Source organism: Alternaria alternata (assembly GCF_001642055.1).
Source record: "Alternaria alternata strain SRC1lrK2f unplaced genomic scaffold CC77scaffold_21, whole genome shotgun sequence".
NCBI lineage: Eukaryota > Fungi > Ascomycota > Dothideomycetes > Pleosporales > Pleosporaceae > Alternaria > Alternaria alternata.
Window position 1 is genome coordinate 622,724 of NW_017306210.1, and position 19,496 is coordinate 642,219.

Genomic DNA, 19,496 nt, shown 5'->3' on the forward strand with positions numbered 1-19,496 from the left:
AGTTCAGACGTCTCAGTCTATTGATGTTCTCGGAAGCCGTTAGATCCACCTCGACAAAACACCTGACAGCAAGCCTTTGGCCTAGAAAACTAGCCCTAGTGAATTCTATCGTTAACGCGGGTGATAGAGTGCAAGGCGTTCACCCAATTAACCAGAAGTTGCACTACACTGGAAAAGTTGATTGAAGTTCTCGGTTTCTCCTGATGACTGCAGAATTCCGACCGGAGATGGGCCTGGAGTTGACTCGCATCATGAATATTGCACTAATCACAATCATCGGAGAAATGAGTTAATTCTCAAGACTCCACGAAGAGGGGAAATGACAATACTTGGCAGTGAGAAACAAATCTAGTTGTGTATCCCCAATCCTTCTTCTAGCCACGAACGGGCAATGAAGATTCTATTCGGGAGGCCTTACAGTGGCGGGTCTCACATTGACTTTTGATAAGGCTGTGAAAAAGCCTGCCGTGTCGGCTTAACTCTGTATAAGGCGTTCCAGTCTAACGGCGCGTGATGTAGGCCCTGCAGGGGGGCTTCGCTTAGTGTGCGGGCCATGTTCGCAAGATGTAGATGGCGGCCCGAAGACTATATGACCCGTGATCATCCCGCAAATGGCTGGACCCTGATTGTCATTGATAACCTGCCTAAAGCAGTATGATGGCCGTCCGGGAACTCGGATTAATCGCAGGGTCTAGCTCAATTTGTGGCAACATTAATTCGCATCGCTCTGCCGCACACACCGGAAATACAGGCGGCCTGACGCAGGTACCATTTCCTTGGGGGCCTACAATATCGTACCTGCATTTCATCTAATCTTGCCCAGACGCAGCCTCCCGTCAGGGTCTACTTGGCGGATGTGGTAGGCTGTTTGATCTGACCAATGGATGGATCAGTCGGTACATGGCAGATGATTTTTGGAAGTACTCGTTGAGCTGTAGAGCTTACAGCGAATTCGCTGCCCCTTCTCGCTCGACTATCCTTAATGCCACGATCTGCTGTTGCATGCTGGCGAACATCAAGTCGTCTATTCTTTCATCATTCCAAGCTCTCCTTCAACTTGTCTGTCTTTAACTATGGCGCCTCATTCTAGGCTGCCGTTTGTCTTCAACACCCTCTTTACCATCTTCCTTCTACCATCACTGATGACTCTCGTTTTTGGCCATGGGATCAGTCACGCCGAAGTCCATCGCCAGATGAAAAACATCAGACAAGCAGATGCAAACAGTGTTCACGTTCCGGTAAACGGAACGACTGAACCACGCCTGGGTAACTCGACTTCGGGGGATGCTGCTGCTCTTGTTGCTGCTGCTCTAGATGCTCTTGCAGTACGCAACAAGTTGCGCCTAGATAACCCGAGGTTCAACAGTTATGAAGTCTTGCCGGCCGGTATCCCGAGCGCGAACAAACCCACAGGTGACAACACTGTCCCCTCGATATTGGAATTTGCCGACGTCACATCTAACAGCACTTTGACAAAAAGAGCGCTCAACTCCACAGGCTCAATTAGCGAAGAAGCCAATTCAGACGGTGGTTACAAATACAGTGTGCCCGCAGAGCTTGTAGAAGCTGCTCGTATCCTCGCTGAGTCGACACCGCAACATGTTTCGACCGGCAACCAGAGCGATGTCGCCTCGAAGATCAAGGCTAAGTATGCCCTGAAAGTCAACGATACTAATGCGATGCCTGCCTCCTTCGCCATGACGGAAATGCCATCCATACTTCCTGTTTCTTCTAACGAGACGAATTCTCCCGAGTCTAGTGGTCTAAAGAAACGAGCGTCTAAGTATTGGATGGCCAACATGCAACAGCTAGGCTCTAGTCCCTTCGCACCCAAGGATTACAAGGTAACTATTCGTGCCATAACCACCTCTGGTCTTACGTTGACAAGATGCGATACAGGTTTGGAGAGACGTGCGCGACTATGGTGCAAAAGGTTCGTTTCCGGCTCTCTGGCCCCCAGGAATTTACAGTTGAATGATCACTAATACTAAGTATTTCCCAATCAGGTGACGGAGTCACCGACGATACGGGTAAGTCAAAGCTATCATCGAACTCTCATCATGCATTCATGCTTACTCCTTTGTTGATCAGCTGCCATCAATCGCGCCATCTCTGATGGCGATAGATGTGGTGCCAACTGTGGCTCGAGCACTATCCACCCGGCTGTCGTCTTCTTCCCCGCAGGAACATACCTCGTCAGCAGTTCAATCATTCAGTATTACAACACACAGCTACTGGGCGATGTATGTCTCAAGCAACCATTCTGTGGCAAGTCATTTTGACTAACAGCTGTCTTCTAGCCAATCGATGTTCCGACTATCTTGGCTGCTTCGAGTTTTGTTGGCCTCGGTGTCATTACCTCCAACCAGTACATTGGGCCAGGTCCTACTGACGAATGGTGAGTGCTAAATCGGGTTCTGAGTTGACGCCATTCTCTGACTTTAGTCCATTCTAGGTATGTTAATCAGAACAACTTTCTGCGAAGTGTGAAGAATTTCAAGATGGACATCACGCAAACACGCTGGGATGCGTACGTCTGTGCGATTCACTGGCAAGTTGCTCAGGGTACCTCCTTGGAGAACATTGAGATGCACATGTCTTTCGATGAGAATACTACACAGCAGGTGAGTTGTGCGGCAGGCTTGAGATACACATCGTCACTGTTATCATCCATTACTGACGTCCTACCAAGGGCATATATATGGAAAACGGTAGCGGAGGCTTCATGAGTGACCTGACCTTCGTTGGCGGAAACTTCGGGTGAGTGGCATCCATACTTATGTTACACTTTTGACTGATGCATCAAACTACCAGCGCCTACTTTGGAAACCAGCAATTTACAACAAGCCATCTGGTGTTCGTTAACTGCAAAACCGCTGTGCAAGTACACTGGGACTGGGCATGGACGATGCAAGACATCGTTGTTGAGTCATGCAAAACAGGTATTGTGATAGTAGGAGGTGTAAGTGCCAACCACTTCAGTTCCCAAACAACTCCGATGCTGATACTGACATAACTCAGGCTGGCGGTGTCGGAAGCACAGGTCAAGCTGTGGGGTCTCTTGTCCTTGTCGACGCTGTCATCGCCAACACGCCTACCGGAATTATCACCACGCTGTTCAAGGAGAACTCTACGTCTCTTCTTCTTCAGAACGTAGGTTTCTTCAATACGAAGACCGCGGTATGCGAAGAAGCTGCAAAGAAAGATCTTCTGGCTGGCGGCAACGAAGTGAAGGTTGAGTCTTGGGGATTCGGTATGCTCAACACGCCTGATGGTTCAACTTTTGTCAACGGCCAGAATATCCCCGCCGTCAAGCGACCAGAGATACTCCTTAGCCCAGACATGGCATATGCCGGCCCCAACCTCTACACCAGAAGGCGACCAAAGTACCTCGACATCGGCTCCACCCAAGTGCTCAACGTGAAAGCTCTTGGGGCCAAAGGTGACGGCAAGACGGACGACACTAACACCCTAAACGGCATCTTGGACTTGGGTGCCAGAACTTCGTCTGTAGTGTACATTCCGTTTGGAGTTTACATCATCAAAGACACCCTCAAGATCCCGACTGGTTCGCGAATCGTCGGTCAAGCATGGGCACAGATTATGGGAACAGGAGCAAACTTTGAGGATGCTTCAAAGCCCAGGCCTGTAGTCATGGTCGGTTACAGAGGCGAAGTAGGTAGCGTCGAAATCCAGGACATGCTTTTTACTGTTTCAGGACCCACGGCCGGCGCTGTGGTAGTGGAGTGGAATACGCGCGAGTCCAGCCAGGGCTCAGCTGGTTTATGGGGTGAGTATGGTAGATGTCCTTCAAGTTCTTCTTGTGAGCTAACCTGTATTCCAGATTCGCACATCCGTGTTGGAGGAGCGATAGGATCGAAGCTGCAGAAAAACGACTGCCCTAAGCTGACCGGCACTGTCAACAAGAACTGCATCGCAGCTTCCATGCTTCTGCACCTGACGCCTCAGTCATCCGCATATGTAGAGAACTCGTGGATCTGGACGGCCGACCACGACTTGGATATCGTCTCGCAGGATCAAATCGACATTTATGTCGCCAGGGGTGTCCTGGTCGAGTCTCAGGGCCCGACTTGGCTCTACGGGACAACTTCCGAGCATAACGTTCTATACCAATACCAATTCTCCAACGCCAAGAACATTTTGATGGCTATGATCCAAACGGAATCCCCATACTTCCAGGATGTTCCTAAAGCCCCAGCCCCATTTCAGCTTGGCGGCTTCAGCAACGATCCTTCGTTCTACGACTGCTCTAGTAGCTCATCCAAGTGTGCCGTATCATGGGGCGTACGCATCATTGACTCTGAGCAGATACACGTCTTAGGTGCTGGTATGTATTCTGCAAAATTTGCTTATCATATAGTTAGCAAGGCTGACCTTACTCCAACTAGGTCTTTACAGTTGGTTTTCCAGGTATTCACAAGACTGTCTCAAAACAGAAGACTGTCAAGATCGCGTCTTTGAGATTGACCAGAGCACCAACGTCTGGATCTACAATCTCTGCACCAAGGCTGTTCGCGAGATGGTCAGTCCCGTCAAGAGCAAGGCCACCATGGCAAAAGACAACCAGAACGGATTTCTCTCTTCCATCCTTGCCTGGGTGCGCAACGGTACCATCGGAGAGCGCGATTTCCCCGGCTTCACCCTGTACAATGCGACTCAAGACGAGGATATGCTCGATGGTCTTTCTGAAGGATGCAAGACGGCACTGACAGGAATCATCAAGTGTGACTACTACGCTACACGCTTCCGCGAGCTCCGATACCGAGGCGCGTTGGAAAGCAAGAATCTGACAGACTCAGTCTGCGACAAGGGCTGCGGCCGATCGCTCAAAGCTTGGTTCGACACTGTGACTTTAGCTTGCGCGGGAGCCAAGGTGAACGATGCCATCCCTAATCGCTCTGGTGGCATCGTTTGGGCAGGTTGGAACGAGACGTGCCAGATGGACTCTGGTTCGGAACAATACTGCGGAGGTGAGTCGTTCCTGCACCCATACCCTGCCATACATCACGGTCTGACTTTCTGATTCTAGATGTCATAAACAACTTCAAGACGGTATACGACATCAAGGATATGCCGCGAAATGAGCTGTGTTCATACTGTCACGTAGAGAGGCTCCGAATGATGCAGTCAAGTGCGTACTCGACCTACGACGAGGATTGGAAAAAAGACTTAGAGTACGTCTACTCGACCTGCGGCTTGAGTGGACCCACTGCAGTTCCTCCGCCTCTTGTGGTGGTTGAGCCTGAGACGCCCGGTCTCTGCATATCGGATCAGTTCTACACAGCTAAATCAGGAGACACATGCGACTCGATAGCGCTCGCTCACAGCGTCGCATCGGCAGCGCTAAAAATGGCAAACTCGAAGCTATACGGATGCAACGACATCAAAGCAGGCGAGGAACTCTGTCTCCCTCTGACTTGTCCCAAACTGTACACCCTCCAAAAGGACGACTCGTGCGTTTCCATCGAAATGGCTCAGAACCTGACGCTGGGCGATATCAGACGCTACAACCCGTGGCTGAACCTCGACTGTCCAAACCTCCACGTCGCAACGCCTGTGTTGGGGAGTGTCCTCTGTCTGGGGCCGCAGGGCGCCAATGTTACCACAACTGCCACGCTCCCCAGCGGCCCCACAGCAGCACCTGCGCCAGGCGACGGGTACACAGATGTCCCTGTCGATCCGCCCAAGGGGGCAACTGTTGCTGAGGGTACTACACTGCGCTGTGGACGATGGTTCGTGGTTACCGATGCGGAGCAGACATGCACGAGCATGTGTGTCCAAAATGGCATTACGTCGGAGCTCTTTTTGGCGGCCAATCCGTCCCTCAATGCAGCGGACTGCTCGGCCTCGCTCAAGATGAGCAAGGCGTATTGTGTCGGGCCCGTCTGGCAATGGCAATCCGATCCTATTACGAGTATGCCGGAGCTGACTTCGACTGCTGTGCCGCAGCAGACTCGATCCGCTAGTGGTATTTAGATAGTGTCTTTCCTTGTAGAAGATGTATTCACCACCTCCACAAGAAATATGGCACAGCAAAGATTAGTGCTGTGAGAATTTTTGGCAGCAGCCAACGACGAGGAGTAAGAATATCCACTACATCTGCAAAGTAGTACTCTTGGGTGGTGTGTTATCTATGTTTGTTGTTCAAGTGTATCCATACTCTACATATTCATTATTCTTGTATCTCGGTTTCGCGGTAGCAGTCACCTCCATCGTCGTCCCCAGTCTAACCAAGCAGTCGCCAACTCGCTGACAGTAAAGTCGAACCCAAAATCTCCAGTCTACATAGCGATTTGAATGATCAGCAAAGATAAGAAGGTGGACGCATTCTCCAAGATGTTATTCACAAGTCAATCATTACTTGTGTATATCATTATTATCTATCCAATTCGGCCATGTATATATCCCAGCCATACCCACAATATCCTTTATACAAAGTTCTCATCATCGCTCATGAAACGGAATGTAAAAAAAGGAAAAAAAGGAAAACGCAACCAGGCGTCCCCATCCATCCATCCGTCCACATCCCATTCAATCCATCAATCAATCCCTATTAATAACCCTCAAACTCCGCCTAGGATTCAACAAAACACCCTTCGCGCCCCAGAAACTCGGCTCTTGACCATCCAACAATCCATCCACAACACTGCCTTCACTATTCCTCCTCCCCCACTGATCCCCCGCGCCTCCATAAGCAGTTGCATCACCAGCACCGCTATTTCTTCTCCCAATGTCAAAGGAGCCAGCAGCAGCGCCACCATGGCTACTCGTACCGCCCATGGTACCCGGCGGCCTCTCCGAACTGTTTTTACCAGAAGAAGACGTAAAAGTGCCCCCTTGCTTCTCCGCAGCATTAGCCCGCGTTTGCACAGCGGCGGCATGTGACTTCCAGATCTGGACTTGGCGGCGGTAGATCCACGCGCAAAACGCAAAGTACGCAGCGATAACCGCAAAGACACCTGCAATCACACCAGCAATGATGGCACCAACGTTCGGTCCGCTGTCGCCTGATGAGGTGCCCTGAGGGTTCCCGTTGATGACATTGGTAATCGTCGCACCGTCCGGTCCAGTCATGGTGTACGTCTGCGGTTTGCCGGTTGCGAGCGGGCCTTGGGTGGGTGTCTGGACGGGAGCAGTGAGCGTTGCGCCGCCTGTTGCTGCGCCACCAATGACAGACTGGACGGCGTCGGGGACAGCATAACCATAAGAGCCCTCGATACCCGCATTGACGCCGAAACCGCGTTGGTTGATTTGTTGCGCGAGAGGGTTACCGGTGCTACCTTTGTCCTTGGCGTTGTATCCCTGAAGCGCGTTCTTGCCCGTTACGGCAGTGAATTGGTTGCTCCAGCCCAAACTGCTCATGTTGAAGACGTAGATGCCGGGGGCATCGCAGCCGAGATCTGTGTTGTAGCCGCCGAGAACAATCATCTGAGCGTCCCAGACTTGGCAGAGGTGGCCGGCACGAGGAGGGGGAATGGAGGCTTTGTCGGTGCCTTGGTCGACCTCGATCCAGGAGAATGAGGGGATGGAGAGGATCCACATGTCATCACGTTGGGTTTGGGTGCCTGGATCGCCGAGATCCTGGCCGGCGAACATGTAGATGTTGTATGATGAGCCGCTGGCGGTGGAGTTAGTACGGATATCGAGTAAGAATGAAGCTTGGCTGGACTCACTCTGCAGCAGCTCCTACGACAGTACAAGGGTTGACTCGGTACTTGGGCGTCTTCCCGGAGGTACTTTGCTTGTACCAAGTCGATGTCGAAATATCGTAAACATCGATGGTGTTCATTTGCGTCTGAATTCTGTTAGTATCTTGAAGTCATCTCGGCACAACCGAACCTACAAAAGTAGCATTATCACCGCCCGTCAACCCAATTAGGAGACCCTCGTCGCCAAAACCAGGAACGTAGACAAGAGAACTATCCGCGCGTTCAGGGAACGAGGCCGTGTTCTGCAATCCACCGTAGGTAATATTGCGCCATGCACCATCGGATCCAGCCGTCTTTCCATCGCCCAGCGACTCAACAGCATTGTTAGTCTGTCCCGGGAAAGTAAACTCCAGCAAGCTCTTCAGGTACACTCGCGGGGTCTGAATGCTCCAGCCCTCGGTCGTGAGAAAGTCGAGATGACCAGCAAAGTAGAAGCCCCTGCCCAGCGTAGGAACAGTAAGACCAGCACCTTCGGCAACGCGTTGTACGGATTGGCCAGCGTCCTCCGCCTCCTGTCCAGCTGAGGTCTTCGGGTCGGCGTGTTCGATCCATTGTTTGCCGCCAATGTTGTATTCCCAAATAGAGTTGTTCGTGGGGTCGGCTTGCGGACTATCAGAGAACTGACCGCCGTATAACCAGAGCGAATCGTGCGATGCCCAGAGTTGGCCGAGCGAGACGGCCGGTGGACCTTGTGGCTTGGGCAGACCGGTCAGAGCGGGAGAGCTGACTTGCCAGGATTCGGTGAGATCGAGCGTGAGGAAGTCGTTGTCTGGGTCAAGTTAGCATTGCGCGCAAATGCAATGATTTGCAATTCGCTACATACTCCATGTGTCCTGGGTCTGTTGGCCATCGGTGGTTCGGCGGAATCCGTACATGTATAGTGTTCCGTTGACGACGGCGCTTTGTCCGCTCCACCGTCTACACGCATCAGTCGGGCTATCCTCTCGTCGCACGAGCATCGAGCGTTCAGAGTTGGCCTGAATGGCGTGTGTTGGAATAGTACCACCCCGTACTCCAATGTGTTTGAGGGGGTTGAGTTGGATAATTGGTAGCATCAGTGCCAGTAAGACACTGAAGAGGCCAAATCGATATAGCTTGGTCGGCATAAACGATTGCGATGTGGTGATGTACGAATCGTTTGCGTCGTCCTCATCGCATGATTCCCAGTCGTCTTCGTCGTCGGCCAACCTCTCTCCATCGGCATTGAAGATACTGTTCGTACTCCTAAACCTGAGCATCTTCGCTGGCCGCAGCCGCCTCAGGCTCTTCCCATGTGTCGGTACAGGACTCCTCTCCTCTTGGATTCTGTTCTCGTCCACCAATCCAACCTCTGTGAATATCGACATGCGACGGCCCTCAGCACGTGTCGCAGGCTGTGCTCGAACCCGCTCCATGACTATCAAAGTATTATCGCAAACTGCAAACCCGGTGGTGCAACGCCTGTGATCGCGTGCGCGCGTGCAAAGAGCGTAAAACGGGCCGTTTAAAAGCGAATACGAATCGTGTGTCGCAAACGTAAAAGGGTTTCCGTCGTCAAGTGAATGAGGTGCAAAGGGTTCGCGGCTAAATGGTCAAGATGACGTCGTGTTGTTCAGGAACAAGGTCCGCACCCTTGACCAATTCCGCCTCTTCACTCGTCGAGGGACGGGATAACAGCCGGGGACTATATGTGCCGATGGGCGTGAAAAGAAAATGGTTCGATTCGACAGCGACTGGTGACAAGGGATCCGATCGGTACGCAAGCGCAGGACGCTGATTTGCGTCGAGGTCAAACAGCCGGAATGACAAGCAGGTGTTGTGTTAGCGAACGACGACGGCCACAACGGAATGGTTTGTAGCGAGCAGGGCAGTGCAGAAATGAATCAACAGAGCCAGATCAGAGATGATTAGAATAGTACGAGTAAGATGGAAGGGGAAAGGCAAACACTCCAAATGTGGAGTGCATACTGACGGCCTCGCTTCATCCCCTCGCCTCATTGAACCCGAGAGACGACGCTGACTGGCCCGCGCAGCCGTGGATAGACAAGGTGCGTCATGGAGGGCGCCGGCAGGGTACGACTACGTGAGCAGGGTACACCAAGAACGGCAACGATCGATAATGCTGATAAAGGCGATTGGCTTTGCAACGGTCCAAGCCCGCGCCGCATTGGTCACGACACGGCGGTTTGGCAAGGAGAGGAGCAGTCGGACGAGTGATGGACTAGGGATCATTCCCTGCGCTAGGGCCCACTTGGCTTGGCCTATGTCAGGCGCTGCGGGCATGTCATCCTGGAGTAGACTTGGAAGGTCGTTGTGACGAGGCGGTCATGTTGTCCTCAGCCTATGACATTTGTTTCCGCCGCCAGCTTTTCGACCTTCCTCTTTTCTACCTTTGACTTTGTCTTGAACGTTTCGCAATCTCCATGTCCAGCAGTAGAATGTGACTGGGTTCTGCCTTCCCCCTCCTCCGACACCCACTTTCAATCAAAGCAATAAATCACACCACCCACCCGTACGGCGCGAACAGCGTATGTCCGTATTGTAGACCCTAGCTAATACGTTTACGGGTCCCCCGGAGATTTCGATAGCCTGTGCAGCGTGCAGTAGCTCTTTGCGCGTGTTTCGTGACCCCTCTAGAATTCTAGTCCATGTTTAAATCTATTTTCGCGCATCCGTTGCGCGTGTGCCACGGTGCTGGAATGCACCGTACTCTTTTTTTTTCCTCCCTTTCTTGTTACCGACCGCCGTTGTTGTGCTGGGTCAACGGGCGTAAGCGCGTTGAGGGTGGCGGTGCAGCTATTTCGTTTGTTCTAGATGTTTTCGGACCGCACTGCATCCGAATGTACAACAGCGACTTTGCCTTCGCCTTCGCCCGTCGCATCGAGTGATGCAGGGTTTTCGCTAGGCATAGCCATGACTGCGCTACGCATGCGAAGCGACTATCGTGTGGCTCGGCGTGGGTAACAATGGGGAAGGCGCGATCTCGGGTGCCAACCGAGTCAAGTAGCGATGGGCTTGCTTGGGTACTGGCTTCGTCCATACAGGTCACGACGACAAGGAATACGCGGCTGAAGGTACTGTGGTGTTCGACAACACACTGCCTCTGGTGGACCATGAATGAAATGGAAAGATCCGTAATATACGATGCAATAATCATCGAATGTGTTCGAGCAGTTTCCATATTAGTCTTCCAGAGCAACGATGCATTGCATGCATGTAGACAATACAGCACGAAGTCGAACTGCTCGAGCATTGCGGGACCGAAACATGTAGTGACCAGCTTAGCTTTGGTAGTAGTGTTGGCTTAGTCCTATAGGCCAGAGGTCACGCAGACAAGGAATACGAGGCTGGAGATACTACTAGATAAGCTAACACACTGCCTCGTAGGTTGGAAGTCAAACGTATGCTTATAGTGGACAATCTCAATGACATCCATCTAGGTGCTCTTTTGTAGATTACAATACTTGCAAAACACAACAGATCTCTGCTTAACCCAATGTCTCGCGATTTACATCAACTTTAATTGTCCCTCACACGCGCTACTTGTAAATTATTCACATGGCAGGGGTAGGCAAAAGCAGCGAGAAGTGCTCACGGGTTTATTGTGCCTTGTAAAGCACCTGCAAGCACACTACAATAGATATGAAAACGTATATTGTACCATCTCGGTACTTTACAAATTAGGAAAATCTATGCATACTTCATTTCAGAACACAGATATCCAACGTTGGTAGCTGACAGCTTTTCTTCAAATCTCTTGCCCAAGTCTTCACTCTTGTACCAAAAGCGTACCATGTCACGCATCAGTCAAACTACGCCTTATGCATAACCATGTATTTCTACCACTATTATACAAACGAAAATGCGAAATCAATCATTCCCAAGTCAACAACAACCCGAGGGTGGCAGAGAGAGACTGGAGCCGCTGTGGTCCAGGCTGGCTAATCTTTTCTAGGTTTTTGGAGGCATAAGCGCCTCTCGAAGAGTTCTGATATCTCCAAGCAGTAGTTCGTTGTTACGTGTTTCCGAGGTTTCCGAGTACATCGAGATAAGGACGGTTGCTGTTACCATCTCGACCCGATAGCCTTTTATTCCACCAGTAGAAAAAAAAAGGACGAAAAAAACCCTCCCTACTCCAGCGAATAATACTCCTCAATCTCACCCCCATGCTCCCCACTAACAAAATCCATAATATCATCCACCGTCCCGGGGAGATCCTCCGTATCAACCTCCTTCCCATTATCCCTAATCAACTGAACCATGTCCTCAAACGCCGTCCTCAGCGTCTCTTCCGACCAGATGTAATTGCGATCCTCGGTTGACATTTCTTCGGCGACACCTTCCCAGTCGATATCGCCTTCTTCCTCATCACGACGCTCTTGCAGTCTGGCAATGAGGTCGTAGAGGTCGCCCCATTGCATTTTGGACGAGTCCGACACGGTGGGTTTTGAGGAACCGGGGTTGATGGTTGGAGGAGGGCTGGATTGAGACTTTTCCTCGTCAAGGGGCGGGGTTTCGTCTTGCTTCTGGGGCGGCGTGGCATCGCCGTTCGCGTCGGGCTGATTGTCGTTCACGTCCGCTGCTGGGCTTCGGGGCGAGATGCTCGCTTGATCCACCTCTTCGCCGGAGTGCTCCTCATTCTCCTTTTGAGATGTAGCATCACTGTCTGCTTCTGACTGGTCGTCGTCCAAGTTTTCTGCAGAGCCGTTGTGCGTGACATCGAGTTGTTTCTCTTCCTCATCAAGCTCCTCATCATCCTTCTGCGACACAGCGTCACCACTGTCCGCTTCTGACTGCTCAGCGTCCACGTCTTTTGCTGGACTGTCGGGCGCAACACGGGGCTGATCGTCTTCATCCTCAATGGGATCCTCGTCTTCGTCAATATCCCGTGGTTCTTCGTGGCCATCGTCCAGTCGTTGATTTGGAACATTGTTGGGCCTGATGCTAGATGCGGATGTTGTATTTTCTCCCACATCGTTGCCATTGCTCCCTACTTGCTCAGACTGGTCTTCCTCTCGAAGCTCCAGATCTTCAACCGATTCCGTTGCCGCTTTTGATTTCCGCCGTTTCTTCGGCTCCTCCGAGTTCGTATTGCCATTCTTCCGTGATCGCCCACGTTTCTTGGATGGCGGCGACGAACGTGTCGCGTTTTGATCGCCATTAACCTCCTCGTCATCAGGATCCTCGATTTCATCCCTGATCTTACTCTTCTTCGACTTTTTAAGCTTCTCACCTTCCATACCCTGACTCTTCCCGGACTTTCGACGTTTCTTCTTCGTCGGCGAGCCATTCGTTTCCCAGTTCGCTTGTTCGTCTTCGTCTGAATCATCAACGATATCGTCTGGCTCAGTCGTACGGAAGTTCATCGACTTCTTCACGACCGAGCTCTCGCCCAGAGAAGGGCGACCACGTTCCTCCGATGGAGGCCCGTCGTCGACTCCACTGTCGTCCGACTTGTTAATAAACATCTGCGACTTGATAACATGATGACCTCTAGGTGTCTGACCCTCGCCCTGCTGTGGTCGACCACGTTTCCTAGGCGTCGGGTCGGAAGCAGTAAGTCCAGAAAGAGCGGACTTGTTCTTTCTCGGCTTGTGCTCCACCTGAATGTGTGGTGGAGGGTTGCGTTTCTGTAGGTTCTTCCATTTCGCCACGACCTGTATCCGGCTTCGAGTGTTGTCCATCTCACGACTGACTTGTTGCCAATTGATGTGTTTGATCGTATATTCATCCACGGGCGGCAGTCCTTGTTCAGCGCGGTAGTCTTCATCTCTCTGGGCAACTGTTGTGATGGCACGGATGAAGAGCTCTTCTTCTTCTGGCTCCCAGCGTGAAGATTTCAGCTTGTCGCCATATTGCAAGTAGTCGCGCCATCGGTTTTGACAGTCGTGCATTGATCGATCGCCCATACCTACTTCAATCACTTTCCACTTGTTTGGGTGTTGCGAGTACAGATCCCTGAGTAGCTGGTCCTCTTCATCCGTCCATGCTCCACTCTTGAACATGTGGTATGTTTGTCGGATGTGTCTTCTCATTCTGTCAAAGGAACGTTTCGTGGTAATGTTTTTTATGTCGTTCCAGAACTCGGCACTCTCCCGCGCATTGTCCATATCTTGTGGCGTCCAGTCATTCTTTCCCGATACTTCACCGTTGGTACGGTTGAGGGCGGGGTCTTGCTTACTCCATTGGATAATCCTTACGAGCTGAGGTATCTCCAACTCCTTTCTATCTTGATAATCCCGGACAGCTCTTCGGATCAGCTCTTCTTCATCCGCAGTGAAATCGCCGGTCGTCCGGAGATCTGGGGGATAGTTCACGGTATGATCCACGCCTGCTAGAGCCCTCTCCGCTGCGGTACCCGTTTGAACATTTTTTCTCTTGTAACTGAACTTGCCACTCTCGCGCCGCGGCGTAGCTTTCTTCGTGGTTGATTGTCTCTTCTTCTTTCTCTCCTTCTTCTCAAATTCGTCGCGACTGCTGTCGTCGGGTGGAGGGTCGCGGGAATCGTCTTCGTCGCTAGAAATAGGCTCCCGCATGATAGTGTCTTCGTCATCGTCGTCGCCCAATGGCTGCCCGGGTGTCCGTACAGCAGTAGCTGAGTTATGAGCCTCGTCGTTGGTCTTCCTTGCCTTCTTCAGACTGCTACGCGGCTTACGGGTAGAAGCCACCTTGGGAGTACTAAGTTGTCCAACACCTCCAGGCTGTGCAGGGCTGTGCAGGGCATCCGCAACTCCAGTATTCATAGCGTTTTTGTCCCGGGCGTCACCGTTCTCGCCGTGACCATTCGTGGGACGTGGATCATCGTCGGGAATCTCGTAGATGTTCTTCGACTTCGCGATCGGGGTTCGCGGCTTTTTGATTCGTTTCAGTTTGGTCTTCTCGGTGCTCCGTAATAAGTCGCCGTCTTCATCGTTGCCGTCGTGAGGACCATCTTGGATGAGATCCCTTACTCTAGTCGCACTTTTCGCGCTACCAATCTTCCGCCGCTTGGGTGTGGGTGTTCCGTTTACAGGTTCAGTCGCAGCTTTGCGCGAATGTCCGCTTTCCAAATCTGGTGTATCCTTCGACTCCATGTGCGATCCCGATTCTGCATCGTCGCCTTGTGAAGGCCTGTGTCTAGACGGCGCGCGCGAAGGAGATAGTGCCTTTTCCAGGAGCATGCTTATGTCTCTATCGTGGTCAAAGTCGTCTTCCTGAATGTTGTCGCGGCTGAGTCGATCCCGTTTTGTGCGCTTGCTCTGCTTGTATGTGCGTTTGCTTTTCGTGGCGCTGGACGGGACGATGTTGCTGGACGGAATGACATGGTTGGCAGTGGGCGACGCGGCGGACGTATGCAGAAACTGTGCAGGAACTTGCGAGTCCGGCACTTCGATGGCAGTCGAACGCATGAGGCCGTTGGTAGTGGAAAGTTCGGGTTCCGGTTGAGACGCTGGGAAGGGAAACGGAGAGTCGTCTCTCTGAGCTAGCAAGTCCTGAGTCGCAGCCGGAGATAGCGCAATACTATTCTGACCAGACTTGTGCGCGCCTTTTCGCTTGCGCTTCTTTGGTTTGAGCGACGAGGGGTCGTGGCTGCCGTTGACCTGAGAGAGGGTCATGTTTTCGCGATTGGTGCCATCGGCGGCGGCGCGTGTGTCTTCCTCGTCCATGAGCTGCTGCGACGCGGCTACATCATCCATGTTGGGGTCTACAACTCCAATGCGTTAGCCGTGTCCTCGCCCAAGAAAACGTACTTTGGTGGAGCCAGACAGTAGCATCAAAAGCGCGTCAGGCTCGTGTACTTACTAAAGTGGGCCTTGCGCTTGGTGGCGGGGGAAGCTACCATCGAGGTGTTTGCGACGCGACTGGGACTTGGAATAGGCTGCGAGGAGGTCATGCCCATCTTCTTCCTAAGGTCTGTGAAGAGCGCATATCCAGGGCTAGATTCGAGCATTGCTGGTGCCGTGGTTCGTCTTATACCACAAACCTTGGTGACAACTCGAGAAAGTGACATGTCGCGTTGCATGCACTTGTGGTCCCTGGCTAGTAAAAGTGGGGCCGCACCATCTCCGATCACCGGTTCATCCATACAGAGCAGCCGTTCTCCCCACTCACTCTGCACATGGCTTATCTCGCATCACATCTCTTCAAGGTAGACTCGCGGCGCAGGCTTTTGGTATCGCATATGGTGCTCCGAAGATGACAGGTCGACGTCTTCTTTCGACACCATGCTGGAGTGAAGAGGAAAACGAACTGACTAGGATATACAGCAAAGCAAAAGGGTGGGTGACGACTGATATGATGACAATTTGGGGCTGTGATGCTCCTCAAAACTACGCTTTCTAACTTGAACCTTTCTATACGCGTTAAACCTGTCCTTTATGCTCTCCACTCCTCCTGCAATCTGTCAATGACCTTCCTTACATACTCCACATCCGTCACACTTGGAATGGCCCTCATGCTCTCGCTCTTCGCGCTCGTCTTTTCCGTTTCATATACCAAAACGCCTTTGTTCTTCGTACTCGAGCCATGCCCGTACTTGCTCTCGAACCAATCGAGCAGCTTGATGGGAGGATTCTTCTTGGGATCCTGCTCCGAGTTGCGCAGCCTCTCCATCCACTGGTCTGTAGGCAGGGTTTCGAATTTGAAACCAGCAGCAGCAAGAGCAGGAAGCATGTCGCGCGTCCAGTGGAAGCGGGTGGGGTTGAGAACGTGGTAGACGAGGTCAGGTGGAGGAACCTCGACGAAGCTAGGGCGTCTGGGGCGTCGGCGACTACGAGGAGTGTAGTCCGGACCTACGGGTGAATACACGGGTGAGGTAGGGTTGTTTTCGAGCTCCTCGAGTGGGTGAAGGTCGAAACCAGCACCACCCCTGTATGAGCCGGCGTCGAAATCAGATTCCGAGTCTTCGCTAGGGACGTCGCAACAATCAAGGATGATGCGGGCGGCATGATCCACAGGCAACCAGGACATCTCTTCGTCGAGAGCCGGAAGCGCTCCCAGTGTGACAGCGGTCTGAATCATGAGCGGTATGCCTTCAGTGGTATTCCACTGCCCGACTTTGGAGTCGCCGACGAGTTGGCCTACCCGTAGCACTCTGGCGTCGGCACCGACCCGTCTCGCGGCGTTGAGAACGATGTGCTCCGCAACATATTTCGAGCGCGCGTAGCCTGTTTTCTGGACGTGCGAGATATCCGTGACAGGGCCTTCTGGCACTGTTCCTGGTCGTGGTGTTGCAGCAGCGGAGGAGACAGATGAGCAAAAGAAGAAGCTACTAGGCCTTCCTCTGTATGGGTCTTCCTGGCAAAGGTTTATGAGGTTTTGCACAGCGGCTATGTGCTCTTTTTCGAAGCTCTGCACGGAGATGTTGAAATTTACCGCCCAGGCGCTATGGATTATCAGGTCGACATTCCGAGAAAGCCTCGCAAATCTCTCTTCCCCTAGGCCAAAGTCTGATTTACTGAGATCAGCTGGAAGGGCGACGACCTTCTCGAGCTGCTCTTGTGTGGGACTGAGGCCTCGCACAGATAAGCTTTCCAATGTTCGCTTTAGTGCAACGAAATCAGAGGACGCTCGAACAAGAGCATACACTTTGTTAACATCGTCGCTCCCCACCAGTTGCGCGAGCAAATGAGCACCCAGTCCTCCGGTAGCTCCGGTCAAAACAACCTGACGTCTCCCATAGTTTGACCGCTTGGTAGGTATAAACTTCGAGTACTTTGTGATCAGATCGTTCATGATCTGTTCGTGGCCTTGTGCATCTTCCGTCTCGCCTGTACGCAGCCCATGCAGGTAGCGAGCAAGCGCAGCAATGTTTCCAGTCTCATACAGCAGGTTCTGTCCCACTTCGGCTTGCTTGCCTCCCAAATCAATTTCCTTCTTGATCAAGCTCCACATTCGCAGACACTGCAGACTATCGATACCGCAGGCGAAGAAGTCTGACTCGGAAGAGCCTGGTTCCACGCCAAGCTCTTCGCGAAACCGTCGAGACAGATACGCCTCGAGTTCCGGAAGCGGCAGTGCTACGGACCCGCTGGTGTCGTTCTCAAACTTCTCGTATGCGTCTTGGATCTGCTGCTTGAACTGCTCGTAAACCTGGGCGCGGATGAAAGTGCTCTTGTCTGTGGTCGCGTACTTTGTTCCAGACGGCAGCACGACGATAAGATCTCGCGGAATGCGAGAGAAGCTTTCTGCGCGAGAGTTCGCGTCCTCGACAGCAGGCCAGATGTGCTGCAGGAACTCCTCGTCGTTCATGTCGGCCGCTGCGTCGGCCTTGATGATCAAGATACCTGGAACTGTCTTGCCGTCTCCGAAAACGATGGCTTCTTGGACAAGCGCTTCTTGACGTATCCGGCCTTCGATTGGAATTGGAAGTACCTTCTCCCCGTTGACCAATGTCAAGCGGTCGTCCAGACGTGAGACGTACTTCCAGTGATTAGGCTTTGTAGGGTGTTTCGCAAAGAGATCTCGGGTGCGGAACGAGTTAGGCGGGTCGTCTGAGTTTATGGTGCTCTTCGACTTGAGACCATCGAGAGCGACGCACTCGAATATGTTTGGGGCGACCTCGTCCATCAAGAGATACTGTTGGACTTGGGGCAGTATGCGAAGGTAGTTCCAAGCATTGTCACCTGGTGGTCGGACAGATGTCATGACGCGTCCGGTTTCGGTCGCGCCATAGTTTGCGCAGACGTTGACGCCGTGCTTCACCAGCTTGTCACCCAAGTCGTCAGGACAAGCACTGCCTCCATACATGATCAGGTCAATGTCGGCTAGCGCTTTGAGTCCTTGATCTGAATCTGCGAGAAGTTTCAGAACATAGGGTACACAGAATAAGAGATCCGGCTTTACATGCTCAATCGTGGCTAGGAGGTTCTGCTTCGTGATTGGGTAGTTGTAGTTGACGTAGTACATGGGCTTTCCGGAGTAGATTGATCGGAAGGTTTCGTAAAAACCGAAGCTGTGGAATAGCGGCTGCGTCATCAAAGCTTTCCGATCGAGGTTCAGCGCGAACGTCGCGATGCAGCTTCTGTGAGTGAGATAGATGGGTTTTGGTAGGCCTGTCGATCCCGATGAATGAATGATGACAGCTCTCTTGGGGTTCTCGCGTTCTGGGTCGTATGTGCGATGGAACACTGGTGCATCCACCTTGTAGTAATCGTGGTGCTCGAGCGTCTCGAGCACAGTGATGCTCCTCTCATTGCGCACTTGTACCAAAGCATCGTGGAATTGGGCAGTTGTGAGTATAGTGTCGCATTCGGCTTGTTCAAGCAATGAACATATTGCTGGACTGGCGAGCCGCGGGGATAGAAGAAGGGCGGCATAGCCTAGCCTGTTCAAACCAAGGAGAGTGATGATGAACTGCAGAGAAGAAGGAGCGAGTATTGCGATGGTTGGTGCCTGAGCAAGTAACGAATCCTGTTCTCGCTGTCAGATGTGACTTCTTCGCCGGTTCAGTTCCCACCTACCGCTGGCTTCAGCCCTCTCCGTTGTAACGCGTCAACTGCCGCATCAACATAACTGTCAACCGCCCGTGCTGAATGGTCTTCGTAGTCGGTGAGACCTTCTCTCGGAAAGCAAAGTAGGGGAGAATCTCCGAGTTCTGATGCTCGTCGCTTGATCAGCTCGTCGATGGTATGGATTGCGTCATCGCTTCCAGCGAGACGAAGCGCCGGCGTAATCGCGTGCTCCTTCGTTTTTGTCAATAAGCCAGGCATTATGATATGTCTGATCAGCTGGTACTTACAAAAGCAAGCTCTTGTACCATGGTATCTATACTGTCTTGAGCCGCCGTGGTTCCGATGGTCCCGATAT

At 52.2% G+C, this 19,496-nt stretch overlaps 5 protein-coding genes across 5 annotated transcripts; 1 reads left to right on the top strand and 4 right to left on the bottom strand.

The window, feature by feature from the left end:
- Positions 1-1,193: 1,193 nt before the first annotated feature.
- CC77DRAFT_944384 (LysM domain-containing protein) lies at positions 1,194-5,997 on the top strand (the record flags this gene model as incomplete). Its single annotated transcript, XM_018534967.1, has 12 exons — positions 1,194-1,844; positions 1,900-1,933; positions 2,007-2,030; positions 2,092-2,243; positions 2,301-2,398; positions 2,456-2,624; positions 2,693-2,760; positions 2,815-2,962; positions 3,022-3,790; positions 3,845-4,348; positions 4,410-4,991; positions 5,051-5,997. 12 exons carry the CDS (start codon positions 1,194-1,196, stop codon positions 5,995-5,997), a joined length of 4,146 nt encoding a protein of 1,381 aa, XP_018382097.1.
- A 524-nt stretch (positions 5,998-6,521) lies between these two features.
- Positions 6,522-9,456, bottom strand: CC77DRAFT_387396 (hypothetical protein). Its single transcript, XM_018531480.1, has 4 exons — positions 8,554-9,456; positions 7,865-8,499; positions 7,695-7,816; positions 6,522-7,639 (listed from the first exon to the last, which is right to left on the bottom strand). The coding sequence occupies exons 1-4, from the start codon at positions 9,122-9,124 to the stop codon at positions 6,565-6,567; spliced, it is 2,403 nt and encodes an 800-aa protein (XP_018382098.1). The 5' UTR covers positions 9,125-9,456; the 3' UTR covers positions 6,522-6,564.
- A 903-nt stretch (positions 9,457-10,359) lies between these two features.
- CC77DRAFT_1024009 (hypothetical protein) lies at positions 10,360-11,409 on the bottom strand. The gene has a single exon (XM_018525780.1). The coding sequence runs from the start codon at positions 10,960-10,962 to the stop codon at positions 10,444-10,446; it is 519 nt and encodes a 172-aa protein (XP_018382099.1). The 5' UTR covers positions 10,963-11,409; the 3' UTR covers positions 10,360-10,443.
- Positions 11,410-13,222: 1,813 nt separating this feature from the next.
- Positions 13,223-15,677, bottom strand: CC77DRAFT_971158 (hypothetical protein; the record flags this gene model as incomplete). Its single annotated transcript, XM_018535829.1, has 3 exons — positions 15,492-15,677; positions 14,356-15,393; positions 13,223-14,304 (listed from the first exon to the last, which is right to left on the bottom strand). Coding segments are annotated over exons 1-3 (2,268 nt in total), but the record flags the coding sequence as incomplete, so codon positions are not given.
- A 387-nt stretch (positions 15,678-16,064) lies between these two features.
- Positions 16,065-19,449, bottom strand: CC77DRAFT_1065118 (acetyl-CoA synthetase-like protein; the record flags this gene model as incomplete). The annotated part of the gene is made up of 3 exons (XM_018528791.1): positions 16,065-19,100; positions 19,151-19,372; positions 19,429-19,449. 3 exons carry the CDS (start codon positions 19,447-19,449, stop codon positions 16,065-16,067), a joined length of 3,279 nt encoding a protein of 1,092 aa, XP_018382101.1.
- Between the last annotated feature and the right edge of the window lie 47 nt (positions 19,450-19,496).

Coding starts and splice junctions, on each gene's coding strand:
- CC77DRAFT_1024009 (XM_018525780.1), bottom strand. CDS start 10,962: ATGCTCGAGCAGTTCGACTTCGTGCTGTATTGTCTACATGCATGCAAT.
- CC77DRAFT_387396 (XM_018531480.1), bottom strand. CDS start 9,124: ATGGAGCGGGTTCGAGCACAGCCTGCGACACGTGCTGAGGGCCGTCGC. Junction 8,500..8,553: donor ACAGACCCAGGACACATGGA/GTATGTAGCGAA, acceptor AACTTGACCCAG/ACAACGACTTCCTCACGCTC. Junction 7,640..7,694: donor GTCGTAGGAGCTGCTGCAGA/GTGAGTCCAGCC, acceptor CTCCACCGCCAG/CGGCTCATCATACAACATCT.